Source organism: Eschrichtius robustus, chromosome 6 (assembly GCF_028021215.1).
Source record: "Eschrichtius robustus isolate mEscRob2 chromosome 6, mEscRob2.pri, whole genome shotgun sequence".
Taxonomy (NCBI): domain Eukaryota; kingdom Metazoa; phylum Chordata; class Mammalia; order Artiodactyla; family Eschrichtiidae; genus Eschrichtius; species Eschrichtius robustus.
The window spans coordinates 62,268,801-62,295,568 of record NC_090829.1 but is presented as its reverse complement, the minus strand read 5'-3'; the positions used below and the strand labels follow the sequence as shown (position 1 = coordinate 62,295,568).

The following is a 26,768-nucleotide window of genomic DNA, read 5'->3' as shown; positions in this document are numbered from 1 at the left end:
GTCACTCTCTAGCTATTTATATCAATAAATGTTGTTTCTCAACTATGCAGTAAGCAACTTGAAAGCATATATTATATTCTAGTCCAGAGCACCTCTTCAGCGGTAGTACAGCATAGTGCTTAAAATCCTAGACTTTCAAGCCAGACTGGATTCATAGCCCAGCTTCTTCATTTATTATCTAAGTGATTCTGGGCAAGTCACTTGACCTCTCTGTGCTCAGTTTCCCCATCTGTGAAATGGGACAACAATAATACTATAGTGCCCACATAGAGTGGCTGTGGGGCTTAGATGGAATAAGAAGAGTGTCTGGCACAGAGTATCTGCTTAATTATTGTCTGTTGAATAAAGTGACTCAAAGTCCAGAATTCTATATAGCAAGTAGCTGAAATTAGGTCAACTGACACAAATTGATCTTCACCTTCCACCATAAAAATTCAATTTGGAAACACACCCCTTGCTTTGGTAAATTTGCTTGATTAGAGCAACATAGTAAGATAAAAAAGTTGCCAAAGTTGTTTTTCAGGAAATTGTTTGAGACTAAACTGAAAGCCCTAAACCTAGTAATCAGGAGGGTATCCTCATAAACTGCCTATATGTGTGTTCCTCATGGGGACTCACAGCTCTGGGAGAGAGACCACCATTGTTTTGTCTAATTAGTAGAGGAAGGAGATAAGACATGAAAAGGTTACCTTTTTAAGATATTCAATATTATTTGTGTTCCAGGAAAACCATCTGGGAGTAGTCATTATTATCCCTGTTATACAACAGAAGAAACAGAGGCTCAGAGAGGTTACCCAAGGTCATACAGCCGGTGAGTTGGCAGGGCCAGATTCAAACCCAGATCTCCCTGATTCCTAAGCTCACATGCGCCCCCCCCTCCCCACAATGTGAGGTTCCCAGGTAAGGCTGCCTTGAGCAGAGAACAGGGCTGCCTCAGACTTCTTGTGAAAACACACAGAGACAGACAGCACTCTACCCACGGAGTTTTGACTCCTGCTCACCCTCAGGACTGAGGGACTGGTTTTCTCCTGGCTGAGAAGGGTCTCTGGGTTTACAGAAATGTACTCAAGGTCTTAGAGAAAAATGGAGACCCAACTTATGAGAGAAGGAAGCAGGCACTGCCACAGATCCACCACCTCTTGTGGAAAATGATCTCAGATGCCCTTCACCTTGGCTGGGGGACACGCCCCATCCCCCATCCTGTCACTCACAAACACTAAAGGCAGAAATGAAAGTGCCTGCCTTCACACAAGGGCCACTTATGGTTTCCCTCCCCGCTCAGCGCACCACTTGGGAGGGCCTTTCAGTTACTTCTCATAACGCAAGTGACTTTGTTTTCTCTGCCACCAGTGAATAAGGGGCAGAAGGAGGTGTCTACTTTGTTGCCAGAGCCTGCCCTGGAATTAGCCTTGCACCATTCGGAAGACCCAGCCGTGCTGAGCGCTGAGCCTAGCAGCCCCTTGGCGAGGCAGTGGTACTCCCTGGCTCCCCAGTCATGTCCTGGCAGCTCTCTGCAGTGGTGGTGCTCTTCGTGTCCCTGGCCGGTGAGTGACACACATGGCTTTCCATGGTGACCCTGCTGCATCCAGTCCTATTAAATGTAAATGCATTCTAGTGCCAGTGACCAAGGTGGGACAGGACAGACTGGAGATAGCTGTAGTGGCTTCAGCTACTGTGGGTATTTGACTTGGGAATGCCTCTTTATCACCTTACGTGTGGAGCACACCTTCATTTTTTTTTCCAGAGGCTTTCACAGTTTGGACTTGTTTTCCATGAGTCAGGCAGAGTAGGTGTCAACCCTGGAAGACAGTGACACTGCCCCTGGTTCCCAAATGGTCTCTAGGCACCTGATTAGGGAGAGCTTGTAGAAATCTCTTCGATTTAAGAGATGGAGAACTGAGCCAGGGCTTAGAAATGGGGCTCTTGCCAAGAGCCTGGGGAAATCATGTCATGCCTTGCTTTTTCTGCTTTTCTTAAATGGAGCGCTATGTGTATATTATGTAACAGTGAGTTGTGAAGATGAACGAGATGTGGTCTGACAAACTGTGCCATCTCAGAAAGATGTAAGCCAGGGCATCAGAGATTTCTTGTTTCATTACCAGTATAGGTCAGATCAAAGAGACTGTCTGGGAAGCTGAGATTTTAATGATTCTTTTATGTCTGTGCCCCCTGCTTTCACCAAGAACATTTTCTCCCTAGGACATTGAGTCCTCTTATGTGCTTTATCAAGTTTGCTGGTTGATTCACAATTCCTTCTACTACCACTGACTTGAACATGTGAGGGAACTAGCTCTGTCCACGTGGCCTCACTAACACGCTCAAATGGGAGACACAGCTGCAGTTGAGTGTAACATGAATTGTCATGAAAGTTGGGTGAAAGTTCAGGCCAGCTACCCTAATCCAGGCTGTTTTTCTTTGTGCCACACTTTCAGAATTAGAGTTTCACATTCTTTTGGAGGCAAAATGAAAAGTAATCATTATATTTAGCAGAGCAAGCCAATAAAAAAGAAGAAGATCTCAATGTAGCAGTAACCCTCAGTGACCTGTCTGTGGGCACCAATTCGATGGCTGGCAGACGACTGGTGGATTCAGGAAGGCAATGAACGTGTGATAAATGCACAGGCAGGTGGAAAGGAAATGCCCACGTTGCCCTTTCGTCTCCGAGCTGTACATTCTTAGAGGTGAACATGGGTGCTCAGCTAACAAATGGCAGCCCTGAGATTTGCACCCAGGAAGCTCAGCTTCAGGGTCCATGCTCTGCACTTCTGCACTACACTTCTGCATGCGTATGTTCAAGAAATACTTGTTGAATTGCATGTGAGCGAAAACCATTCGACATTCTGCTTGGAGAGACATAGATTTTAGGTAAGCTAACTATGTAATCTTTATCCAGTCACTTTGCTTCCTGATCTCAAATTCCAACCCCATAAAATGAGATTTAAGTTTGTATCAGTTAAGTTTAGGTTCAGCTGCACATAAGAGACAAGCGCCAAATAGTGAATTAAACAAGGTAAGTATTTGTTTCTCTCTCAAGTGAAAACAAGTCCAGAGGAATTCAGACCAGGTCTGTGTGAGGACTCATTCTTGTGGACCCACCATCCAATGTGTGACTTCCACCTGCAAGGTCTCCTCATGGTTCTAGATGTCTGCTGGAGCTCCAGCCATCACATACACATTGCAGGCTGATTAAAGGAGGAAACAGGAAGGCAATAGAGAGGCCCCCTAGGTGACTGAGCTCCCTTCAAGCAGCCTTCCCAGAGGCCCACATACCCTACCACTTTTATTGCTTTGGCTTGAACTCAGTCACACATTCCTACCCATCTGGAAAGGAGGCTTAGAGTTGGGGGGCTTTATTCCACGCAGCAAGTGCTCAGCTTAAACTCATGGTTCGGTTACTAAGGAAAAAGGAGAGACTGGATTTTGGCATAGTCAGCCAGCAGTCTCTGACACAGGGCTAGAGCCCCTTCTGCTCAAGGGTTTTCTTTGAGCCTCAAGTCCCACAGAAAACTGACAGAGGCAGGATTTACATCTCTCTGCTAAAAGGCCTAAGATTAAACTGTGAAACTGTGAGCAGAATCTTGTCAAGGGCCCACCCCTGCTGCCCCACACATCCAGAAACCGTCTTCCTGCCGCATCCAGCTAGGGCTACCTCTGCTGCCCGGGGAGGTGCCAGAGAAAGTGCTCAGGAGTTAAGCTCGACTCCCTGCCCCTGGACGTGGCCACAGCACTCCATTTACTCCTCAGCTGTGCTCCTTAGAGCTCTGCAAAAGGTAGCCTCTGAGACCTGCCAGGTCTGCTCCCTGCTGGCCCTCCCCCGACCCCTCCTCACACCCTCCCAAGCTCCCATAATGCTGACTCCTTGCTGTTCTGAAGAGACATGCCAGGTTCTGAAGCCCCAGGCCTTTACACATACTCTTTCTCCTGCCTGTGGGATGCCATCTACTTTCCTGTCTGCCTGAAGAATTTCTCCTTGTGATGGATTCCCCACCCCACCCCATAGCATTCGGGGCCTGCTTCAATAATAACACCTGTCACACTGAGGAGTGTAGTCCATTTCTGTGTCTGCCTCACAAGGCTTTGCGCCCCTGAGAACAAAGACCTACCCCCAGTGCCTGGCCTGGAGCTTGGCTCAGAGGAGGCGCCTCTGTATCTGTTGAATTGGGTGTGGTGGGGAAACCAAACTAAGGCTCTCTGGGAAGGCCCGACTGTCTGGGAAATACCTAAAGAAGCAGTCCTTGTGTGGTCACTGGCTTTCCCAGGGCCTGGCCGATGGGTTATCTCTCAGCTCCTCCTGCAAGTTGTAGGGAAACCAAAACCTTCTCACGCCCCTTCCTGCAGTTCACCATCTAGAGGAATACAAACAAGGGGTTAAGGCTCTGGGGTACTCATTTGCTGAGTCTCTTGGAGTGGGAGCTTGGCAAATCAGTGTGTGGACTTCAGGCTGTGTTCTTTTGAGTGGAAGGAGAACTGAGAGAGTCTGAGCTATGCCCTGCCCTTGCTTCTGCCCACTGCCCTCTTTGTGGGTTTCAGACAGACCAGTGAACTTGACTAAACCTCTAGGCCAAAGATCCCATTTAAAAACTATGACCCAATTTTGACCAAGATTGGTCATATATGTGTGGTCATAAACATAGATTTTGTAAAACAGAGTATTTTTCAGAGTATTATTTCCATTGAGTACCTAACAAACACATGAACTTTCTGGGATGTATTTCAATGCACAGCATAGCTACCTCTGTCAAATTCCCATCTAATTGCCTGCCCATCTTTTATACCCCACACTCCTACAGGGAGATGAGGAGAGGAGGGGAGGGACCAGAGTGGAGAAGGAGAAGAATATTAGAACAATATTTCCCAGACTTGTTTAATTGTAACACACTCTGTTACTTTCAGTCACTTTTGGTCCTGCCACCTACCAGCCCAGGCTCCTGTCCGCCACAAGGTCACATACCATATGGAGACACCATCACCTCCAGGCACCTCACAAAGACTTCCTATATACCAAGCACACTTGACAGTGTACCATGAGTCTTCTTGTCCTGTTTGGGGTGCTGTGCATTCATGAATGGCCAATGTGTTTTTTTCCCTTACTTGAGTTCATTCATCACTGCTGAGAGAGGAGTTCTAATTGCATTATGGGGAAGGCTCCCCCTTTGAAAGGGTGTGCTACTCAGTTGAGGAAATTCTACTCGGTTGAGAAGATTTGCTTTAGTTCATAAGCATAAGCTGTACACAGTGGGATTTTATCAAGGACCTAATCTTCCAGGAGAGCAAAAGTCAGGTGGTTCCCAGTCTCCCAGAGTTCTCTGCAGCAATCTTTGCTTTTTACTACAAGATATTCCTAGATACCACAACTGGGAGTGAATTCTATTTCTTCATAGTAATACTATGACCCTAACTGGGTTCCCGTTGGGTTCTTGCTGTTCAGCCCAAATGAATTATGCAAGTAAATCTTCAACAACTGTCAACCTTCATAACAATCTTGAAAGGGAAAAGCTTGCTCCAAGCTCTACAGTATGGGCATGAAGACTCCACGTATGATTTTACAAAGATTTGTAAAGTAAATCTGTAGCCCATAAAATCTGCAACTCTCAAATATCATACATTTCAATTGTCCAAATAAACATTTTAGATACAAGAAAAGACTCTTTAGTAATAGCCTCACGTAACTTAATGTCATTAATAATGTCTTCTTTAAAGGTTATCAAAGGCATTTTGAACTGATACTTTTGTCCTTCCCATTTTGCAAACCAGCTGTGCAGAAATAATTTATAAGTGTTACTACTGGGCTTAAAGTTAGCCTTTTCTTCTGGAAAATAATCACTCTTTTAGCATGTGGACCTTTGAAAGACTCACTGAGGACCACCATTATGAGGGTTTAGTGAACTGGGGTCACTGGAGGGGCACCCTACTCTCCTCTCCTCTGCTTTTGTCTCTTCTCTTACCATTCTTCCCAGTGACATGCACCACCTCCACCCATCCCCAGATCCAAGGGCAGGCTTTGGTTCAGACAGGGGCTTGAGTTTCAGCTTCAAAATTTACTAGTTGTGTGATTATGGTCAAGTTAATAGAATTTTCTAAACCTGAGTTTCCTCATCTGAAAGACAGATAAAGATTAGTACCCATCAGAGGGTTTTTGAGAAGAGATGGTGAAAGAAGACCCTTGACCTGAGGCCTGCCATGTAGTAAGTGTTCAGTAACTTGGAATTTTTGTTGCTATGGGGAAAGTACCCACCTAGAAATGTATTGGATGAAAGGGAGAGATAGTAAAGGTGTTTACGGATGACTTTAATTAGATATGAAATTCAGGACTCTATAAACACCAGCATAGAGTGATCTTCTTTCCCTTTTCCCTGTGTTTTTCCAAGTCACTGCCCAGCACCGGGCAGTAACAGCTCCAATGAGTGAAAATACAAGGCGTAAACATAGTGAAACCATAGCATTGAAGAGACAGTGCCATCTCTCAGTGTACCTCATCATAAGCTCCCAAGGGACATCATCTGCAGTTGTCTACTTTCTGGCTTGCTCTGTGCTTGGAAGGAGACAAGGATAGAACTATTCTGGTTGAAAAAGATTCAGAGGCCTTCGGCCCTGAAGGGATGGCCCAGGAGAGAACATATGACAATAATACACACTCTAGGTATGCTTAATAGTCCAGGAAGGCTTTCACTCAAACCACCTTGTTTGAGCCTGTTAATAATCCTAGGAGGTCTACAATGCTATAACCACCATGTACACATTCAGTTATTTATTCATTCATTCCGTATCCACTGAAAACCGTCTATGTGCACGTACTGGTGGTGAAAAAAATTACCCACAGTTCCCACCTTGAGGCTGCTTTTCATCTAGTGGGAGAGAGGCACAATTAATAAATAAACATATAATCAGGGCTGATATTCTGCTGGTACACACTGTCTGGACAGGCTTATTGTTAAATATTTGAATACCATCCCCTTATATAATTACAAGCTGTGATTAGTTCAGTGAAGGCAATGAATATAATACTGTGATGGAGAATTGTGAGGATGGGGAGCTGTTTTATGTGGGGAGGATGGGGAAGACTCTTTGAGAAGCTGACATTTAAGCCAAACCATGAAGGATGGCACACCAGATATATCAGAGCACTTATAGATTAATTTAATTTCTTAGTTGGAAAAGTCTGCGCCACTCTAAAGGTTAAGTAAGGGAATGACAGAAACTGGGCTACATTTTGAAAACTGATGACGGGCTTCCCTGGTGGCTCAGTGGTTAAGAATCCGCCTAACAATGCAGGGGACACGGGTTCGAGCCCTGGTCCAGGAAGATCCCACGTGCCACGGAGCAACTAAGCCCGTGTGCCACAACTACTGAGCCTGTGCTGTAGAGCCCGCGAGCCACAACTACTGAGCCTGTGCTCTAGAGCCCGTGAGCCACAATACTGAGCCCATACACCACAACTACTGAAGCCCAAGCGCCTAGAGCCCGTGCTCCACAACAAGAGAAGCCACGGCAATGAGAAGCCCGCGCACCGCAAGGAAGAGTAGCCCCCGCTCGCCGCAACTAGAGAAAGCCCGCGCGCAGCAACGAAGACCCAACGCAGCCATAAATAAATAAATTTATTAAAAGAAAAAAAAATAAAACTGATAGTGAAATAAAAAATGGAAGTGAACTGAGTCTCTTGTCATTGGAGGTAATTATGCATAGATTGGCGGAACACATGGCAAATATCCAACAGTACAATTCATACATCAGATTAGGGTTTGTACTAGATAATCTTTAAGGTCCCTTTCGAACCTGGGATTATATGATTCTCTGAAAACTATACAAGTCTGTGTAAATCTTTATTACTGTTATTCATGCTGCCCCAGCTCTGTCAGGTCATCACAGCAGCACCCTACCCAGGAGCACACTCTACCCAGGAACTGTCCGGATTCACATTTGAAGATGGAAAATGAAGAGGCATTGGCACTTAGATATCTAGCTGAGCACGCTCGCTGGGGTGATAGTACCACACCCCACACAGAGAAAGGGGAAGAACATCTCCAGTATGCTCACAACCCTGTAAAAACATGGGTGCAACCAAAACGTTAAAATTGTGGCCTTGTGGTAGAATTTTGAGTGACCTTCACTTCACTGTCAGTTCCTTGTAAATTTCCCCAAAATCTGAAAAACACATGTTAATTTTTAATGAAGAAACCTTAAAGTGGGAGTGGGGGAGGGCTTCACTCATGTGAGCCATTGGTTGGTGTATTAACATTTTTGTTTCCTAATTTGCAGTGATTTTGCATTATGGCAGTCATATGAGAGCAAAAGCGTTTCCAGAAATCACAGGCTATTCTCCACCTGAAACAGTACAGGCCACAGCCAAACCTTCTCTCCTGCAGCCAACGAACCGTGTGCCTCAGAAAACTTTAGCAGCAAGGTCAACAGATGGGCATGTCACCTCTCAGATAGCTGTCACAACATCCACCTCTGAGACCCTAACCACACACACAACCATAAAGATTCTAGCGACAGCTTCCCTGGTAACTACAGACAGCACCCCCTCCACCAGCCCGACAGCCCACACCCTAGTCACAGCCCTGGCCACACCCAACAAGTCACACACGGCTGCTCCAGTCACTGACGCTACAATCAGCCCCAGCACCAGTCCCAGCCCACCACCACCCACCGTCACCCCGCCAGCCCACAGAACTGGAGCCAGGCCGTCGACTGTTGGCCACACAACTGGGAAGACCACCCAACTCCGTAACCAGACCACCCTGCCAGCACCTTTGTCCACCTCACCACACAATAGCACAGCCAGTCGGAAGCCTACTCAACCCCCCCACACCCCAGGGCCCACCAACACAACCCAAACAGCCTCGCCTGCCACCGTAGCTCCCAGGCCCACCCTCGCACCCCAGCCATCGTCAGCCAAGACTGGAATTTATCAAGTTCTGAATGGAAGCAAGCTCTGTATCAAAGCAGAGATGGGGATAGAGCTGACGGTTCAAGACACGGAGTCGGTAAGTCCGGCACAGGACTATAGCACTGCTTCAAAAAGTTTGAGTGGGGAGTGCCTTGCTGAAAATGAACGTTCCCCTGCATCCTGTATCTTGGAATGAAGTAGGTATCTGCGGGCTCCTCTTTCTCCAAGGTGCTCCGTTACGAGGTGGATCTGTTTTAGGACACATACAGAAATAGACACTGATAGCAACTGTATGAATGAAGAAAGGCACACACCAAAATTTTAAATATGCACACCCTCCACTTTTAGCCACCATGGGCAGAGTGTTGGGTGTGGCCAGCGTTGACCCCAGCCTGGCCCTGCTCCTCTGGATGACTTCCAAGCCTCAGCAACTTTCCTGGGAAATGAGAGGTTTGCATTAGACGGTCTTCGTGGTTCCAGCCAGCTGTGACATTAATATGAAAAATCCAGGTTAATGAGAAGATTGGAGAGGGTGGGAGTGGGGCTTAGATTATTTGATTTGCTGAAAGAATCACTATAAAAATTCTTCCTTTTTTTGCACAGTTTTTATGATTTCAAGTAAAATTTCCACATTCGGTTTTTATTTGAAACAGAAGTACATTAGATAGCAAAACCTTTCCTGTAGCGCCCAACATGTTTGCTTGAGCAAAAATTAAATTCTACATGGTTTTTCAAGAATATACCTGCCATGAATTATCTATCCAGGAACTCCTCTCTGTGAGAGCACTCCTTCTTTTAAAAAAATCTTTTAAACATAACAGTTTGGAAATGAGAGGTGTCTTCCAGGGACTTTGAAATTCTCCAGTGAGCGCCCACTAGCCTGGAGTTTCAGGCTCAATTACCAGCCTGTGCTTCTGGTCTCCTGGCTAGAGTTTTCTTCTACATTCCACTGAGCCAATCTATTTTATTTGGTTTAGGTTTTTTCACCTCAGAAATACTTCAACATCGACCCCAATGCAACCCAATCCTCTGGGAACTGTGGCTTCCGAAAATCCAACCTCCTCTTGAATTTCCAGGGCGGATTTGTGAATCTGACATTTACCAAGGTGAGGCTGAACTCCTTACACTAACCTGCTCTAGCATCGCTTTCCCTGTCGCTCACCCTGGGGCCCGGTGGTGCAATCCCACACTTTAAGTTCCAGGGGAAACAGACATCAGAGCCTTTCGAGATATTCTCTGATAAGAATGAGGGTCATGGAGATGGAGAGGCAAGTGTCGACATCTTCTGTTTGCTTTCTTCCCTCTTCAGCCTCCTCTGTGCAGCCCAAGAAGGGCTTTGATGCCTCTTGGGAGAGATGTGGCCTTGGGGAACCTGGCCAAAGTGCCATTTGCAAACCACCCCAAGGAGGAAGCTGTACGGATGAACAGACCCATAGAAATACCCAGTGGGCAAAAAGAAACAGGATTACTCTGAGACCAAAGTCAAATGTCACAATAGGTTCTTTCCAACCACAGAAGGCAAAATTCAGGGACAAACCAGGGGCTGGGTTTTCCAGGCCATATGCTGGAGGGGGGTAGACAACTGAATAGAGTGGAAAAGCATGGTCGTGAGATCAGTCTTGGCTACAAATTTGACTCTGTCACTTGTTCTCCTTTTGACGTCAGGCAGGCAACTTAATCTGTTTGAGGTTTGTTTATTTGTTTGTTTATCATTTTAAAAATGGGGAAAAGAATGAAAGATCACTCCCGTAAAGAGCTTTGTTCAATACATGGAAAGTGGATGCTCAATAGCCAGTAGCTGTGATTACAGTGACTGAAATGGACAAATGTCTTGGGAACACAGTGATGGTCAACCTCCTCTCAAAGGAGAGACTTGCCCCTGCTTGGCCCAAAGTGTCTTTCAAATAAGCCAAGAGGACCCTTGTAGCTGGGACTTGGTGTGGGCCTCCTTCTTAGCTGTCTAACGTGACCCCTGAAGTTAGAGGGTCTTGGTTAGCAGATCTTGGAGAGCAGTGAACACAGACTTTGGGATCAGACAAATCAAGATTGACTCCCAGCCATAATACTTACTAGCTGCATGACCTTGGACTAGTTGGGGCATGTTTCCTCATCTACAAAAAGGAACTAGTTATAGCTACTTAGTGGTATACGTAAACCGTCTAGCACAGTGCATGGTACATGCAATGGTCTTTATTGCATGGAGTTATTATTATTGTTATTGTTAATGTTATTGACTTGGTCTCATAAGCTTTTTTTTTTTTTTTAAACTGGAGTATAATTGCTTTACAATGTTGTGCTAGTTTCTGCTGTACAGTGAAGTGAATCAGCTATATGTATACCTATATCCCCTCCCTCTTGGACCTCCCTCCCACCCCCATCCCATCCCATCTAGGTCGTCACAGAACACTGAGCTGAGCTTCCTGGTCTCGTAGGCTTTATCCTCCTCATGATACTTTTCTCCTTAAGGTAGCGATGCCCCTGAGAATTTGGTGGTTTCCTTTCAGTACCAAATGGAAACAAGCATAGTCCTTCACCAGAAGAACATTCAGGGCAGAATAAATGCTCTATTCCTGCGCAACTGAAGTTAATCCTAAAAGGTGTCAGGGATTTTTTGAAAGTCACTTTGGCAAAATGGCAGAGGATAGGCATAAGCATTTATGCTTTCGTTTAGGGCTTGATCCCACCCAGCCCACTGCCCCTGTGAATAATTGCCTACAGAAAGGTGTCAGGAACCTCCAGTGTCTGTGTGGGGCACACAGTGGCCACTGCTGCCAGGCCGCAGGCAGAACTGCAGGCAGGAGTGTCTTGGCACCTTTCGATGTCTTTCTTTGCTCCTTTCCTCTGTCTCCGGGAACGATGCCTTCAGGCTGGGCTCTATTTGACCAAGCTCCACCCAAGTGCCGAATCCCAGCAGTTCTGGAAATCCTCTGTGCCTCCAGAGCGTGGACAGGAAATCAGTGTCCAGTAGAGCTGGAAGGACCAGCAGGGCTCCCTGCCCCCAACACCTTCGGGAAGGAGCAAGGTGAGCCGCTCTCAGTCCACGGCCCCAGGTGTTGCCACAGCTGCTTTGCCTGAGTCTCACCAGCCAAACTCACCTTATTCATTCCACTGCCAGCACCAAAACCCGGAGCAGGCAACCTTAGCTATGCCCCAAGAGAAAGCAAAAAGGCTCATAGAAAGTAAAAGTTCCCACCAGCCTTAGCCCTTCTGGGGAATTTATGCATTTTAAAAGAGAAGTTATTTAAGCCAGAGCGGTGGCCACAAATCCAAAGATTACAGGGGCTAAGCATAGAACTTAATGAGTGACGTAGTGAAAAAGTAAAAGTGTCTTTTTCCTTGAAATGGGCAGCCCTTATTTTTTATTTTGACACCTTTGGGGAAGACTTTATTTCCCCATTAAATCTGCATAAGAAAAATGTTAGAGTAAGTGTGAGATGACAAGCGGCAGCCTCAGTAGTGAGGGGACAAGAGGGAGGGGTTGGGAGTGCCCATCCTCCCCACCAGCCGCTCCTCAGCTCCAGCTGGCGGGGTTGGTGGCGGGGCTGGCATCTAGCCCTGGGGACTGTCACTGTCCTTTATGGTAGGTGTTCATTCTGGACGGTGGGGTTTCCTGCATGGCCACCGCCCTACTGTGCCCATTAAATATTTACACATCACCTCTATCAGGTGGTAATAAGAGACCAGTGTTTGTCAACCCTTATTGTTCAAGAGAAGGTAGAAATCCCAATCTTTTTCTGAAAGCACATGACTTTTTAGTGTTGGCAACACATTTTTTAGACATTTGAACACTCCATTGGTCAAACAAAACAAAACACAGCTGTAGGCCCGCTTTGGCCTGTGGATCCCGGCACTGTGCCTTCTGCCCTAACAGGGGAACTATGTGAAATGCATTTAGGCAGGAAAGATGTCTAGATTATTCCACAAGAGAAGTGGGCTCAACAATTCAGTCAACCACTTTTCACATGTTGCTACCTTCTACACCAGTGCTTCTCAACAGCAACAGTATTAACACTTGGATTTAAACAGATAAGTCTTTGCAGCAGGGACTGTCCTGAGCCTTGTGGGATGTTGAGCAACATCCCTGGCTGCTGCCTACTAGATGCCAGTAGCAACACCCAACCTCAGCTGTGACAACCCAAAATGTCTCCAGACATTGATAAATGTCCCCTGAGGGGCAAAATCACCCTCAGTTGAGAACCAGTGCTCTAGAGAAAAAAGAGAGCCTTAGAAAATAGGAATACATGTTAGTTGTAACATAATAGATGTTATAAAGAGAACCAAGTTGTAGAATGATAAATGGATGCTGATTAGCAAGACTGATTTGTCAGCCAATTTACCAATAAGAATTTACTGAGCACCTACTTTGTCGCCAATACTGAGCTAGACATAATGGGAGAAATAAAAGAAATATAGGCTATAGTTTTAGGATTCAAATCATATACAATAATTTGTCATTTTTAATATTGAAATACTGCCAATGACAGAAACGTAAAGAAAAACTTGCCTCCTAAACTTGCCTCACTTGACGTTGTTGTCAGTCAAGACTTAACTTATCCATATTATTACTGTGTGACCATGGACAAGTCACTAGCTCTCTTTCTGAGCCTTAGTTTCCTCCACTATAAGATGGGACCAACCAGGACCTATTTTGTTGGGCCACTGTGAGGGTGAACTGGGCTGGCGTATGTGAAACTGCTGAGCCCGGCGTCTGGAGAGGTGGGTTTCCTGTCTCGTTTCTCTCAGTTTCATTTTTTAAAGAACCAAAAGCGTTTCCATGTGAATGTCTCATTTGATTAAGGTGACGGCGGAAAGCTGTTCAGACCCTTCAGCTGCAAGATAAATATATCTCCTTTCCCCCTACTCCCCACAACTTCCTTGTTTTAAAGGATAGTTTGTTTTAAAAACATCTTTCAGTAACTTTGTGTAGAGTTTATGTTTCTGTTCTCAACACTATCCCTTTCTCATCCACCTGGTTGGAAGGACAGTGCAAGCCTCCAGCGCCGGCTCTGGGACCTGGGAGAAATCAGTCACCAGGAGAGAGGAGCACCAGGGCGAGGCAGTGAGTTGGCCAGACAACGAGGTCTGGATGTCGAATAAGGCCCACCCACGTGGTGTTTCTCCAGAGCCTTTCAGGGGCATTCGGAGCCCTCTTAGCTTATAGACTCCTGAGAACTGTTATCAGTGTTCAAATGCTAACACACACAGAGTGCGCTGTTTAGAACTTCCCAAGTGTGCGGCACCATTTCCTGCCCTGTTTTCCCTTGTGGGGTTCCCTCTGCCTGGAATGCTCCTCCCACCCCTCATTCATCCTTTGAGATGAATTATCAATTCATCTTCACTCTGTGAAGTCTCCCCACCCCAATCCCCACCTCCATCCCAGGTAAAACTGGGACACTTTCTTCTCTTGGTTTCCTGACCCTCCATATATTCCCCGACCTCCATAAATGCACTTACCACACATTTTGCCATCTTGAAGGCAAGTCTTTGACTTATTCACATTCATCTCTCTAGTGCCCAGCCCTGACTTTATACATAGTATATCTTTAGCAAATGAATCCATAGAGGAGTGAATCTAAATTTCACAGAGAACTCTGGGGCAAGTTGCCAAAAAGTAGATCAGCAGCTCTAAGGAAATAGCCTCCTTGGCCTCTTTTTGTGACATTCAGAGCTGAGATTTCTTTCTTTATTTCTTCCTTTCTTCCTTTCTTTCTTTCTTTTTCTTTCTTTCTTTTTCTTTCTTTCTTTCTTTCTTTCTTTCTTTCTTTCTTTCTTTCTTTCTTTCTTTCCTTCTTTCTTTTTTAACTTTTTATTTTATATTGGAGTATCGTTGATTAACAATGTTATGTTAGTTTCAGGTGTACAGCAAAGAGATTCAGTTATACATATACCTGTGTCTATTCTTTTTCAAATTATTTTCCCATCTAGGTTGTTACATAACACTGAGCAGAGTTCCCTGTGCTATACAGTAGGTCCTTGTTTGTGATCCATTTTTAATATAGTAGTGTGTATATGTCAATCCCAAACTCCCTAACTATCCTTCCCCACCCCCGAACACACTTAGGGTTCATTCCCGAAGTCTGTGAGTCTGTTTCCAGAGCAGAGGTTTCTTGATGAAGTCGACAACATTGAACAAAAAAGGCCTGATTGATGTCCACATCCTGAACATCTGTGACTGTGATACTCCCACGATACATTTTGCAGAAGTTGAGGAGAGGACCCTGGGCCTCACAGTCATTGGCAAGCTGCATTCCTGGGCAGGCTTGACTGGCTGGCTTGCTCTGGACCCAGTCCTTTGCTAAGGAGAGTGTTTAAGTTCCTTGCATTAGGATCTTTGGATGACATATTGCAGAGTTCTCTTTAAACACTGGCAGTGAGGAGCCACGTGGTCAGCAGACATTGGTTGAGTAGTGAGATGGGACTTCTGCAAATGGTCCATTCAAATGGACATGCTATAAGTGCTAAAGTACCATATTCAGCTATTAGGAGTCCTTGGCCCCCTTTTGTCACTCTCCAACCTCAACCCCAAATGAGAAAAACATCTGGCAGAGAATAGCCCCGTGGGTGTCAAAGGAGAAAGCAGGCACTATAAATTGCAGAATGTGTGGCATGTAATTTCCCTTGGGCTTTGGGTTAAATCTGACACCTGCTTGAAGCTCTCAACCTCCCCACCACTGCCTTCCTCTGTATCCACCCCATTCCCATCCCTGAGAGCTGAGGTTTCAGCCTGGTTCTTTAATCCATAGGGCTAGCTAAGCTTAGCTCACTGGCTTGCTCTCTCTTTCTTTCTGTTTGTGGTGGATCTGAGCTCTAGGTGATAGATTAAAAATTATAATTTGAGCTCAATAAGAGAGGTTTACTGGGAAGGGGAAATCTTTTTATTACTGTTGTTAACAACACCAGTTAAAATTTGAGCAAAGACTTTGTGATAAGTTTTTTACATGGTTCCTTCATTTAATACTCACATCAACCTAAGAGGTAAGTCCTGTTACTATTGTCCCCATTCTGCTACTGAATAAGAAAAAAAATTAAATTTTTGCAATGTTCACCAAGATTCAACAACTTAACCTAGGTTACATGGGAACAGAGACATATTTTTAAAATAGTGTTTAAAAATTCTTAGCAACACTTTATTCTCCCAAATAGGAGGTTAACCACTCTCTTTATGACATTTCATAACCAACTGATTTGCTCAGCAACTTTGTTCTTTATCGATGGTGTAGCCCAGGAGTCAACAAGCTATGCCCCCCCGACCCCCGACCAAATCCAGCCCGCTACCAAAAAAAATGTACAGTCTATAAGCTAGGAATGGCTTTTACATTTTTTAATGGTTGGAGAAAAAAAAAGAATATTCTGTGAAACAGGAAATCATATAAATTCAAATTTCAGTGTCCATAAATGAAGTTCTTTTGGAATATGGTCACACTTATTTGCATATGTGTCATCTGTGGCTGCTTTTGTGCTAGAATGGTGGAGTTGAGTGGTTGCTACAGAGATCCACAAAGCCTAAAATATTTACCATATGGCTCTTTACAGCAAAAAACTTGCCAACCCCTCCTACAGAATAAACTTCAGCCCTGTTACCATTCAAATTGGGCCAAATTCTGAATTTCTGAGTCTAAAAAAAAATGCTTTGCTCTAGTTTAAATAAAAGACAACTTTATTTTCTTTAACACAACTCCACAGAAAAAGTGGGTACCATGGTCTAAATAAGACTCATTTGATATCAGCAGCATACATTATGTAAAACTTGGAATCTCAAGGAAACTAAACATTCCACTGACCTCTTGTTTACAAAAGTTCACCTGACAAATGCTCTTCCTTCACCATGAAGATAGACAGCAGCTCAGTCCCAGTCAACGTCTGGCTGATTTTGACTCAGTCAAAACAGAAGGAAACCTGGATACAGGCTCTGGACTCAGTCCTGTTACATTATGAGATAAACTTGCAGGGAGTATGAGCACTGCCATCTGCCTTGGGAGACCTCACCTTGGGCATTAGCCCGATAAAGCGCCAGTTCTGGTGGAGCAGGTGCAGCCCTTCCAGTCAGGGCGTGCAGCTGGGAGGGCCCATGCTTGCTTTAATGCTTTACCTCTCCTCTTGGAATTCTTTTTTATTTATTTATTTATTTATTTATTTATTTATTTATTTATTTATTTATTTATTTATTTATTTATTTTTGGCTGTGTTGGGTCTTCGTTTCTGTGCGAGGGCTTTCTCTAGTTGCGGCAAGTGGCGGCCACTCTTCATTGCGGTGCGCGGGCCTCTCACTATCGCGGCCTCTCTTGTTGCGGAGCACAGGCTCCAGACGCACAGGCTCAGTAGTTGTGTCTCACGGGCCTAGCTGCTCCGCAGCATGTGGGATCTTCCCAGACCAGGGCTCGAACCCGTGTCCCCTGCATTGGCAGGCAGATTCTCAACCACTGCGCCACCAGGGAAGCCCTCTTAATAATTTTTGATCTTGCGTTTTTATTTTGAACTAGGTCCACAAATTATATAGCTGGTCTTGCTTCCTATAGATGATTATATATAGGCAAATACATTCCAGGGAATGTGAAAGAAAGTCCTTGCACCACAAATTTTTTCTCTATAACCGCATATCCCATGAAGGAAAGTGTAGAGCAAGATCCCATAGACAAGATCTTGCTTTGTCTCACCTACAGACAATGTGAATCAGAGGTACATGCCTCCCTCCTCTGAGCTCTTTGTTCTCCGCTGTAAAATGGGCTGAGAACATGTATTCTGCCTCAAGGGGGTTGTCGTGAGGATCAAAGAAGGCAGGAAAATGCACTTAGTAAACTGTAAAAGGATTAAAGAAATAGAAAGCACCCATTCCTTACGGTGAGGATAGCGCTAGGAGATGCCCAGGAGAGGGAAGACTCCAGGCGGTATCCCATGGAGCTCAGAGCTGGCCCCAGCGCTGTTCTCCCGCTGCTCTTTAATCAGTCTCTTGCTGCAGCCCAAGCCATTTCCAAAAACAAAGCCCTCATATCACTGCCCTGCTTAAAACCCTTCAATGGATTCTCTCTGCCCTTAGGATGGGGCAGGGATTTTATAACAGTGACTGTGGGCCCTGACATACAGGTCTCTCTTATGCTAAAAGGGATCCCAAGTAAAGAATATCCTGGGAATTCCCTGGCGGTCCAGTGGTTAGGACTCTGCACTTTCACTGCCAAGGGCCTGGGTTACTGGGTTACTGGTCGGGGAACTAAGATCCCACAAGCTGCAAGGCGTGGCAAAAAAAAAAAAAAAAGAATAACCTGAATAAACTGTATGTAAAAGCAACCCAAGGGCCTGGGTCACAGTTGTTTTTCTCTAAAACAAATGGATGGTCCAAGCACATCATCCACATCATCCAGCTTGCCTTTGAGACCCAAGACTGAGCACCTTGAATGAGGCATCTGGGTCTTATTCTTCCCCCAGGACCTAGAGCAATGCCTGGTCTGGAGTGGATATAAGAGAAGTTAAAGGCTAGCCAGGTGGCTTGCGGTCGTATCTTCACCTGCCAACTATTAGGACTGTGACCTTGGGCAAGTCACGGAGCCTCCATTTCTTCTCCTAGTGGTTGTGGGGATTAAATAAGGTGAGGCACAGAGGTGCCTGCCACACAAGGTAAGAAGTGCCTGGCACGAGGTAAGAAGCCAGTGTGTGGAGCTGCTTCAATGAACTGTAGGATCTAGAGTTCAGTGCATCGATAGCAGTCACCTCACTGGAACAGTTTGTATTTCTGGAGCCCTTATTGTGTAAGCAACCATCATTTCATCTACAAACAATATATAAAGGGACTAGAATGTGGTCAAGATTATTATTGCTAAGTTCCTTTAATGACTACTAAAAGTAATTCAATTTCAGATTCTGATTTTGGTTGCTCTACCGTTTTTGGCAACTCACTCGCAGATAGTTTTCTAATGAATGTTTAAAAGCAGTAGCACTGTAAATCACCTACTTTAAAAATAAAAACTCCTTTTCCAACTTACCTTTCATATCTCAATTCAATTCCTTTTAATGTTCCATACCCTGAGTCTCTCAGGAAGTTATAGGGCTGTTTTGTAGGGTGTTTTGGTTTGTTTTTCGTTTTTCCAAAAGGACAGTCCCTGGATAAAACGTGGAGCACTGCTTTATAATTCTGAACACAACAACCTGGGGTCTTCTTCTAGAGAACAGCCAGTAATCTCAGGGTTAACCATTTCTTTCCAGAATCCTTCATGGCCCCATGTAACCATTTTGGAGACATGAACCCATTAATCTGTTTAAAGTAATTGATACCCTATCCAGGAAAGTCCACACACAATTTTGCGTACACTGTTTTTCCCAGGGGGTTTATGGACCCCATCAAATCCACCCACGGTAGCCTTAAGGATGAGTGGTCTCAGCTTGAATCCCTACCCTAAGATATTAATTACTAATAAGGGCTTAATGTATGCCCCCCCCCCCAACCCATCCACCTTCCAGATGTATTTGCATTATAACAGGGGGAAACTTGGCCCAGCTGAAGGGACTCAAATTGTACCAGTGGAATTTGAATTTCAGGCTCTAGCAACAAGTATGCAATAGAGAAATTTTCAGCCAGGGGCAAGCCATTAGTTATTATCTGTTTATTGTATGATGTACTTACTTCTTTGGAAAATTTCAAACACAGTTGTGGCTCCATACCAACATACCCCAAGCCCCCATATCAATGATGTAATAGCTGGAATCCTGCCTAAACAGTCTGTAAACTAGGATCATAAACATAAAAACAGAGATTACCCAAAAGTTGACACACTGCTGTTTTACAGGATGAAAACTCGTATTATATCAGTGAGGTGGAAGCCTATTTGACCATCTCAAATCCAGGTAAGTAGTTGGAGAAGCCTGTTCCACCAGCGATGATGCTATGTTTCTGGTTAGCTCAGTTTTCATCTCGCTAATACGTGACGCTGCCTTTGAGAAACAGACTGAGAGAGCAGCCAGCATTGTAACTTTGGGGGGACTTATTATTGATACATCTCTGTGTGCTTCAGTCTGCTTGTCTGCTCATGAAGCAAGTTGGCTACATTGTGTCAAATCAGCAACAATAGAGTTGAGTGACTTTTGGACAGATTTGCTGTTAATGGTGAGGTTTATTTTACACTCTCGGAATCATGCATTCATTCTACGAAAGTGTACCTAGTGCCTGCTAGGTTCCAAGCCCTATAGTATGTACTGGGTATCCCTAATTATCTAAGCATATAGTCCCTGCCCTCATGGAGCTTACATTATAGAAGTGGGGAGAGGGCCGTAAACAGATGCATTAAATTACTATATACAGTTAAATAGTGCTAGATTCTATGAGCAAAAAAAGCAGGATGAGGATGGAGAGGACTGGGAGGGGTAGTAGGGAAGCCCTCTGAGGAGAAAGCCCTCTCTGAAGAGGGGAGGTTTGAGCAGAGAGCTATCCCCATTTGGGGACATCTGGGTCAGGGGAAGCTCTTTCCAGGCGGCAGGAACTACAGGTGCCCAGGCTCTAAGGAGTGAGCTTGCTGGCGCACTCAAGGACCAGCAGGAACCAGTGTGTCCAAGAGAGCAAGCAAAGCAGCCAATGAGGTCTGAGGGCCAGAGCACAGAGAGCCTGTGGGTAAGACAGGGTGAGGACTTTGGATTTTATTCTAAAGTGTGAAAAGATGCCATTGGAGGGCTTGGCGTAGGGAAATGATATATCAGATTTATATTTATAAAGGTTCACTTTGGTTGCTATATGAAAAATTACCCAAAGTAGAGCAAGTTGAAAGAACTCCTACAATGTTCACTTCTAGGAAAGTAATGCTCCCAGTCAAGTTGAGGGAGTTTCTCAGTGGCCTCAGATGTTTCTCCAGAAAACCTAGACTTAGATAACACACTGTTAGTGAGCACTTCCTCCGTGCCAGTTCGTGTACTAAGAGTTTTCATGTCTCTTTTCTCCTCTTCAAAATTCTTTTGACTGGCTTAAACTTATTCTTTTATTAATTAAGGAACTTGTACTAAAGAAACTTGCCGAGAAATGAAAATGTGAAGATATATCTATTTTAAATATTAGCAATATTACATTGGTATTGCTCAAAAAGTTGTTGTCAATGATTATCGGTTAAATGTAAGTCAGGTGTCACAGTTGACCTTTTCATACGCATTATCTCAAACAAGTCTCCTCATATCGACTGGGAAATAAATATTGTGCATGCTAACATAAAGCAGCTAATGTTATCACTGGATAAGGACCAAATTTTAGCTGCTAATAGGGTAGTAATGTCTCAAGGGGCAGGAGAAGGGAAAGTCAGACCAGAAACTAATTGAGAGGCTGAGGGAGGGGAAAAATCAACTCTAGGTCCCCATGCTCAAGGCTCAGCAGTGACAGCAGGAACTGTCATACTCATAGTAATGATGATTTTCATGTCAATGGTGGCAGTGGTGGTGGTGTGAGTACAGTAGTTAGTTGTAGTTACAGGGGTAGTGACCGTGGTGACGTTAGTACGAGCAGTGGTAGTAGACTACCCCAGGATATAACACAAGATACAGTAGTGTACATGGATAATTCAGTACATCATTGTAGGACGTTTGCATGTATAAATGCAGGAGTCTGCGGTAAATACGACAGTAATGGGCAGGAGACACAACAGCACAGTAGTTAAGATAACAAGCTCTAGAATCAGACGGTTTGAGTCCAAATATCACTTACTAGCTGTATGTTCTTAGACGAATGTTTTCAACTCCGTCTTCTCATCTGTAAAATGGTGACAGTATTACCTATCTCAAAAAATTTTTGTGGGAATTAAACAGGAAAATGCACGTCAAGTACTTGCACAGCACCTGAAACACAGTGAGCCGACCCTCCATGTGAGATGTTATCTCAGATGCAAGTGAACACACCCGCAGCAGCAAGGAGAGGAGGGAACTTCCGGACTCCCTCACTAACAGCCCATGGGTGAATTCACTGAGGTCCATAGTCTGGTCCTCAGCCCAGGAAGCCATCAGCGGCTGTTTCTTCAAGGAACCTGATGTTAAACCAAGGTCATAAAACTGATGTATAAAATCAGAATGCCAGTTTGTTCATTCATCATGCTACTGTTTCTTATTGTAACTGCAAGGGGACCAAGACAGTTGGGTACTCTGCCAATGAACTTTCTCCCATTCGGGAAACCAAACTATATTCAGAAGGGTGCCTGGTGGAGGTGGAATTAGAGCAAATGGAGTTATTAAATTTTTTTTAACATCTTTATTGGAGTATAATTGCTTTACAATGGTGTAAATATTTTAAATGTTTAACCCCATGGGCCTTGAAGCACTCACCTCCTTGAAACGGGTGTGCCTCTCATGAGACAGGGCCAGTCCTTGAGCAGGTCCTTCTCTCCCAGCGGCACTCAGGTGGATGGAGATGGGCCTCTCCCTTCTCTATGCTTCCATGAATGATGCAACAACCCCTCCCAATGATGGGCTTAGTCCTTCCTTTTGCTATATTAATGCATTCAGTGTGGTGACATGCAAATACTCTGCTTGGTAACTTTGCATGTCTCTACTCTGATTCATTACGAGTTCATGTGATTTTTGTCTCAGAACAATCTTACTTCTTTTATTTCTGAAGTTTCTGTGGGCACTTTTTTGTGCTCAAGCACTGACAATAGTCCCCATTGACTCTGCCCCCAATGACTTAAAATAACTGAAGAAAAGATTCCAAAGAGTTTTTATTTCAAAGTTATCATATTCTAATTTATGTGAGATTGCCCCCGTAGATGGCAAACAGAGCGTCAGGAAAAAGTCCCCAGACAGCACCAGGGTGATGTTTCATGAGGCGAAGGTGTCAGAACTCCGGAGAGCCACATCTAAGGAAGGCCATTTAACTGCACATGGGCCACCCAGCAACAGCTGGGGCTCAATGGATATTTGCCAGGATTCTTACATGTTGATATTTCACCTCTGTGTTTTCAGAGAAAGTTTACCAAGGAATGAAAAGTGCAATGGTGATGTTTGAGACTGTGGCCGGGCATTCCTTCAAGTGTGTGAGCGAACAGAGCATCCAGCTCTCAACCCACCTTCAGCTGAAAACAATGAATATCCAACTGCAAGCCTTTGATTTTGAAGGCAACGACTTTGGAAATGGTAAGTTAAGGGATCATCATGTCACAAACATAAACTTCTGAGACCCAGGAGTAGTTTCAAGTTGTTTTTGTTTGAAGCTTTCAAAGGGACAAGAATCACATGAACTTCCCAGAAGAGTATGATTCCACTAAGCCCTCACGGTCAAGTTTCTCTGGCCAACCCTCCCCCCCACCATTGTATGAGTCAATACCAGCCTCAAAATCAGACACTTAAACCCACTCGTGTCCACTGCCCTCCCACAGCAGAGTACATTCTTCTTGTCTGACCAAAATACACATTCTGACTCATTTAAACACACACACACACAGTCAATCAATCAAAGAGTCAGAAAACGCCATCAGTAACCTCCCCTGAACAAGCTGTTGAATACTGGTAAACCCAGGTGTCTTTGGAGAGCACCTTAAAAATCCTGAGTATTAGTGATGTCTAAAATTCAAGATTTCAGAATAGATTCTTTCCCACTTACGGAGGGAAAAGAGAAAGTTGTGATCATTCTAGACAGAAATACACTCTGTTGGATCCCCTCTTCTCAAATCCAAGCTGTTCCACCCGACTAGTGCTTCCTCATAATTAGGCTTAGTTTCCATGCAACTTCTACTTTGGGTTTTTACCACCACAGAGGGAAGCAGGTTCTAGCAAGAAGGCCAGGGGCAGCCCAGGGTGACTTTCCAAAAAAGCCCTTTTCTCCCCACCAGGAAAACAGTATTACAAGGGTTTCTACATATGGGCAAGAATTGAACTTCAGTTTCTAAAACACCTCTCTCATAATAAGTCAATGACATTATGAGTACTTCTCAGCTATCAAAAATAGATTTAGCTAGAGGTGCAGCTGTAAGTTAAATTTCTATAACAGGAGTCTGATTTCTACTTGAATTCCACTGTAAAGCTGAAAATGTGTCTGGCAGAAAACTTCTGATATACCTGGTGGAAAGCATTCAGCAAAGGCAGTATTAAAGTGTCTCTTGCCTTGGATCCCCTGATATCTGTAGATTTGGTCTGAGTCCTACAATCTGTATCTTAATTTTGGACCTTTACCAGGGTCCTAAGATTAAATATTAAAATTTGCTAGGAGGTATTTCCCCCACTCTGTCATCTTGTCTCAAAATATCCAATTTGGGAAACTCTTTTAAAAATTTATTATGAAGACTTGAAAAACCTCTGTATTTAACCATGTGGTCTTAAAAATAAGACACACACTTGCTCTTCCTCACCCTCAGAACCTGTGTATAGAAGGAAGTAAGCAGGTCTGGGAAACCTCTTGGTGGCAGAGATGAGAAATAAAAACCTTTTAGCAGCACACCTGGCCTGCTATTAAGCAGTGCTCACGAGGAGATGTAGAAAGCTATCTTTTCATTTTTTCCTCTCCCTCCTTCACCCTCTCACATAAATAGTCACAAAACCCTATCAATTCTATCTCCAAAATATTTCTCAGGTTCATTCCACTGTCCCCGCTTCAGCTCAGCTCCTTATTCCCAGTCTTTGCACCTCAAATTTCACTAAAGGTGCTCAAATGTGAAGTTGTATGTCATCCTGTAAATAATATTTTCTACCAGAGAGTAAGAGAAGAGAGAAAAAGGAGCAAGTTAAAAAATAGAAGTTACCATACAATATGGCATTATAAAAGGCACAAGTACAAAAGGCCGTGGGAGCGCAGAGGAAGGCATGAGGAACACAGCATTGCAGGAAGGGGGTCAGAGACGTCCTGACAGATGGGTGACCCTTCAACAGGGGCTCGGAGAACTGCAGAGGAATCCAGCAAGTGGATCGCTCAGCCTTGTCAAAGAGAACGGTCATCCGAAACAGTAGGCCCCTGACCCCCTTTCTCAACCCCTTCTCTCTAAAATCTCAGAGCCTGCAAAAGCTCTCTCAGGTCCCAGGAGCCCGGGGTGTCCAGCAGTCCCTTCAAGAAGCACAGAGTTTAAATAGAAAACTTTGGCCAGGTGATATGGTCCAGGTCTGTGTTTCCAATGTTGGGAAACAAGGCTCCCATGCTTACCCTGGCTTGAGAGTCAAGACACAATTCTGATCCTGACCCTCTGGACCTAATCAGTGTTCTTCAAAGTTGGATCTGCCTCCCAGCTGTACCACAGTCACCTGGGTCCCACCTCCGACCCGCTGAGTCGAAACCGCTTGGGTGCGGGGCCTGGGGAATCTGCAGTTTAAGACACTCCTTAAGTGATCACAGGCGCTACAAGTTTCAGCCCACTGCAGTGACCCCTTCCCTTCTCATCTTCACCTGTCCATATGTCTGAGGCAGCAGGGACAGGCCCCGCAGCTCCATCTCTCGCTCAGTTTCCTTCTCTGTGAAGCTGAGGCGGGCAGGGGCAGTATCACTTCCCGGCACTGTGGCCAGCCTGTAACACCTGTTACTCTGACTTCAATTACAGCGGACGAATGCTTCAGTGACAGAAACAGGAGAGAAATCCCTGTGGCCGTGGGCCTGAGTATCGCAGGATTGCTTGGCGTTTTGCTAACAGCATGCCTGGTGACCAGAAAGAGGCCCAGGAGAGGATATGAACGCATGTAAAGCCCCACCTTCCTCAAAATGTGCAAGGTTAAGGCCTTGGGAATGCTGGCTGCATATTTAGCCTGAAGTGAAGGGATCAACTTTTCTAGTTGCCAACCCCACCCTCCAAATCCGATTAGGAAATTAGCATTCCACCAGAGGCCATCAGGCTAGCAACAAGACAGCTCCCACCCCACTTCTTCCTGGGTCATATGGGCTTGAGTTCCACCATCCACACCTGAGAATACAGGCCTGGCTGTGAGAATTAGGGACAAGAGGCAGGGATGTGAGCAGGGTCCTGTGAGAAGGAGAAAACAAACACCCAAAGGGAAGATTGTGTGAAAGACATTTTCAGACTGCACTGCTTTTTCGTATACATTTTTAAGAGTCTCAATATCTAGTTTTTCTTAAAAACTTTTTTACTTTGAAAAAACCTATCCACTTCAAAATAAATTCTGAAGTGATTTTAAACTCCTGGATTTTGCCCAACTCCTGATTTACTTAAATGATAGTCTTGATAGACTATCTTTTTTTTTTTTTTTTAGATTGACTGAAGGTCTTTTTATTTTGTTTTATAAATTTATTTATTTTATTTATTTATTTTTGGCTGCATTGGATCTGTTGCTGCATGTGGGCGTTCTCTAGTTGCGGCGAGCAGGGGCTATACTCTTCCTTGCGGTGCACAGGCTTCTCATTGCGGTGGCTTCTCTTGTTGTGGAGCACGGGCTCTAGGTGCGTGGGCTTCAGTAGTTGTGGCACGCGGGCTCTAGAGCGCAGGCCCAGTAGTTGTGGCACACAGGCCCAGCTGTTCCACAGCATGTGGGATCTTCCCGGACCAGGGCTCAAACCCACGTCCCCTGCGATGGCAGGGGGGCTCTCAACTACTGCACCACCAGGGAGGCCCTGGAGGTCTTTTTAGACTATCATTTTTAATATATGGTTTTTGCTTTTTTTTTTTTTAATAGCATTTACTTTTTTTTTTTTTTAACTTTTGGGTTTATTTATTTATTTATTTATGGCTGTGTTGGGTCTTCGTTTCTGTGCGAGGGCTTTCTCTAGTTGCGGCAAGTGGGGGCCGCTCTTCATCGCGGTGCGCGGGCCTCTCACTGTCATGGCCTCTCTTGTTGCGGAGCACAAGCTCCAGACGCGCAGGCTCAGTAGTTGCGGCGCACGGGCTTAGTTGCTCGGCGGCATGTGGGATCTTCCCAGACCAGGGCTCGAACCCATGTCCCCTGCACCGGCAGGCAGACTCTCAACCACTGCGCCACCAGGGAAGCCCTAGACTAT

The 26,768-nt window shown here is 44.9% G+C and overlaps 1 protein-coding gene across 1 annotated transcript; it reads left to right on the top strand.

Annotated features, from left to right (window-relative positions):
- Positions 1–1,495: 1,495 nt before the first annotated feature.
- Positions 1,496–25,502, top strand: LAMP3 (lysosomal associated membrane protein 3). The gene is made up of 6 exons (XM_068545426.1): positions 1,496–1,544; positions 8,257–8,987; positions 9,868–9,996; positions 19,666–19,723; positions 22,805–22,975; positions 25,363–25,502. Exons 1-6 carry the CDS (start codon positions 1,496–1,498, stop codon positions 25,500–25,502), a joined length of 1,278 nt encoding a protein of 425 aa, XP_068401527.1.
- The last annotated feature ends 1,266 nt before the right edge of the window (positions 25,503–26,768 follow it).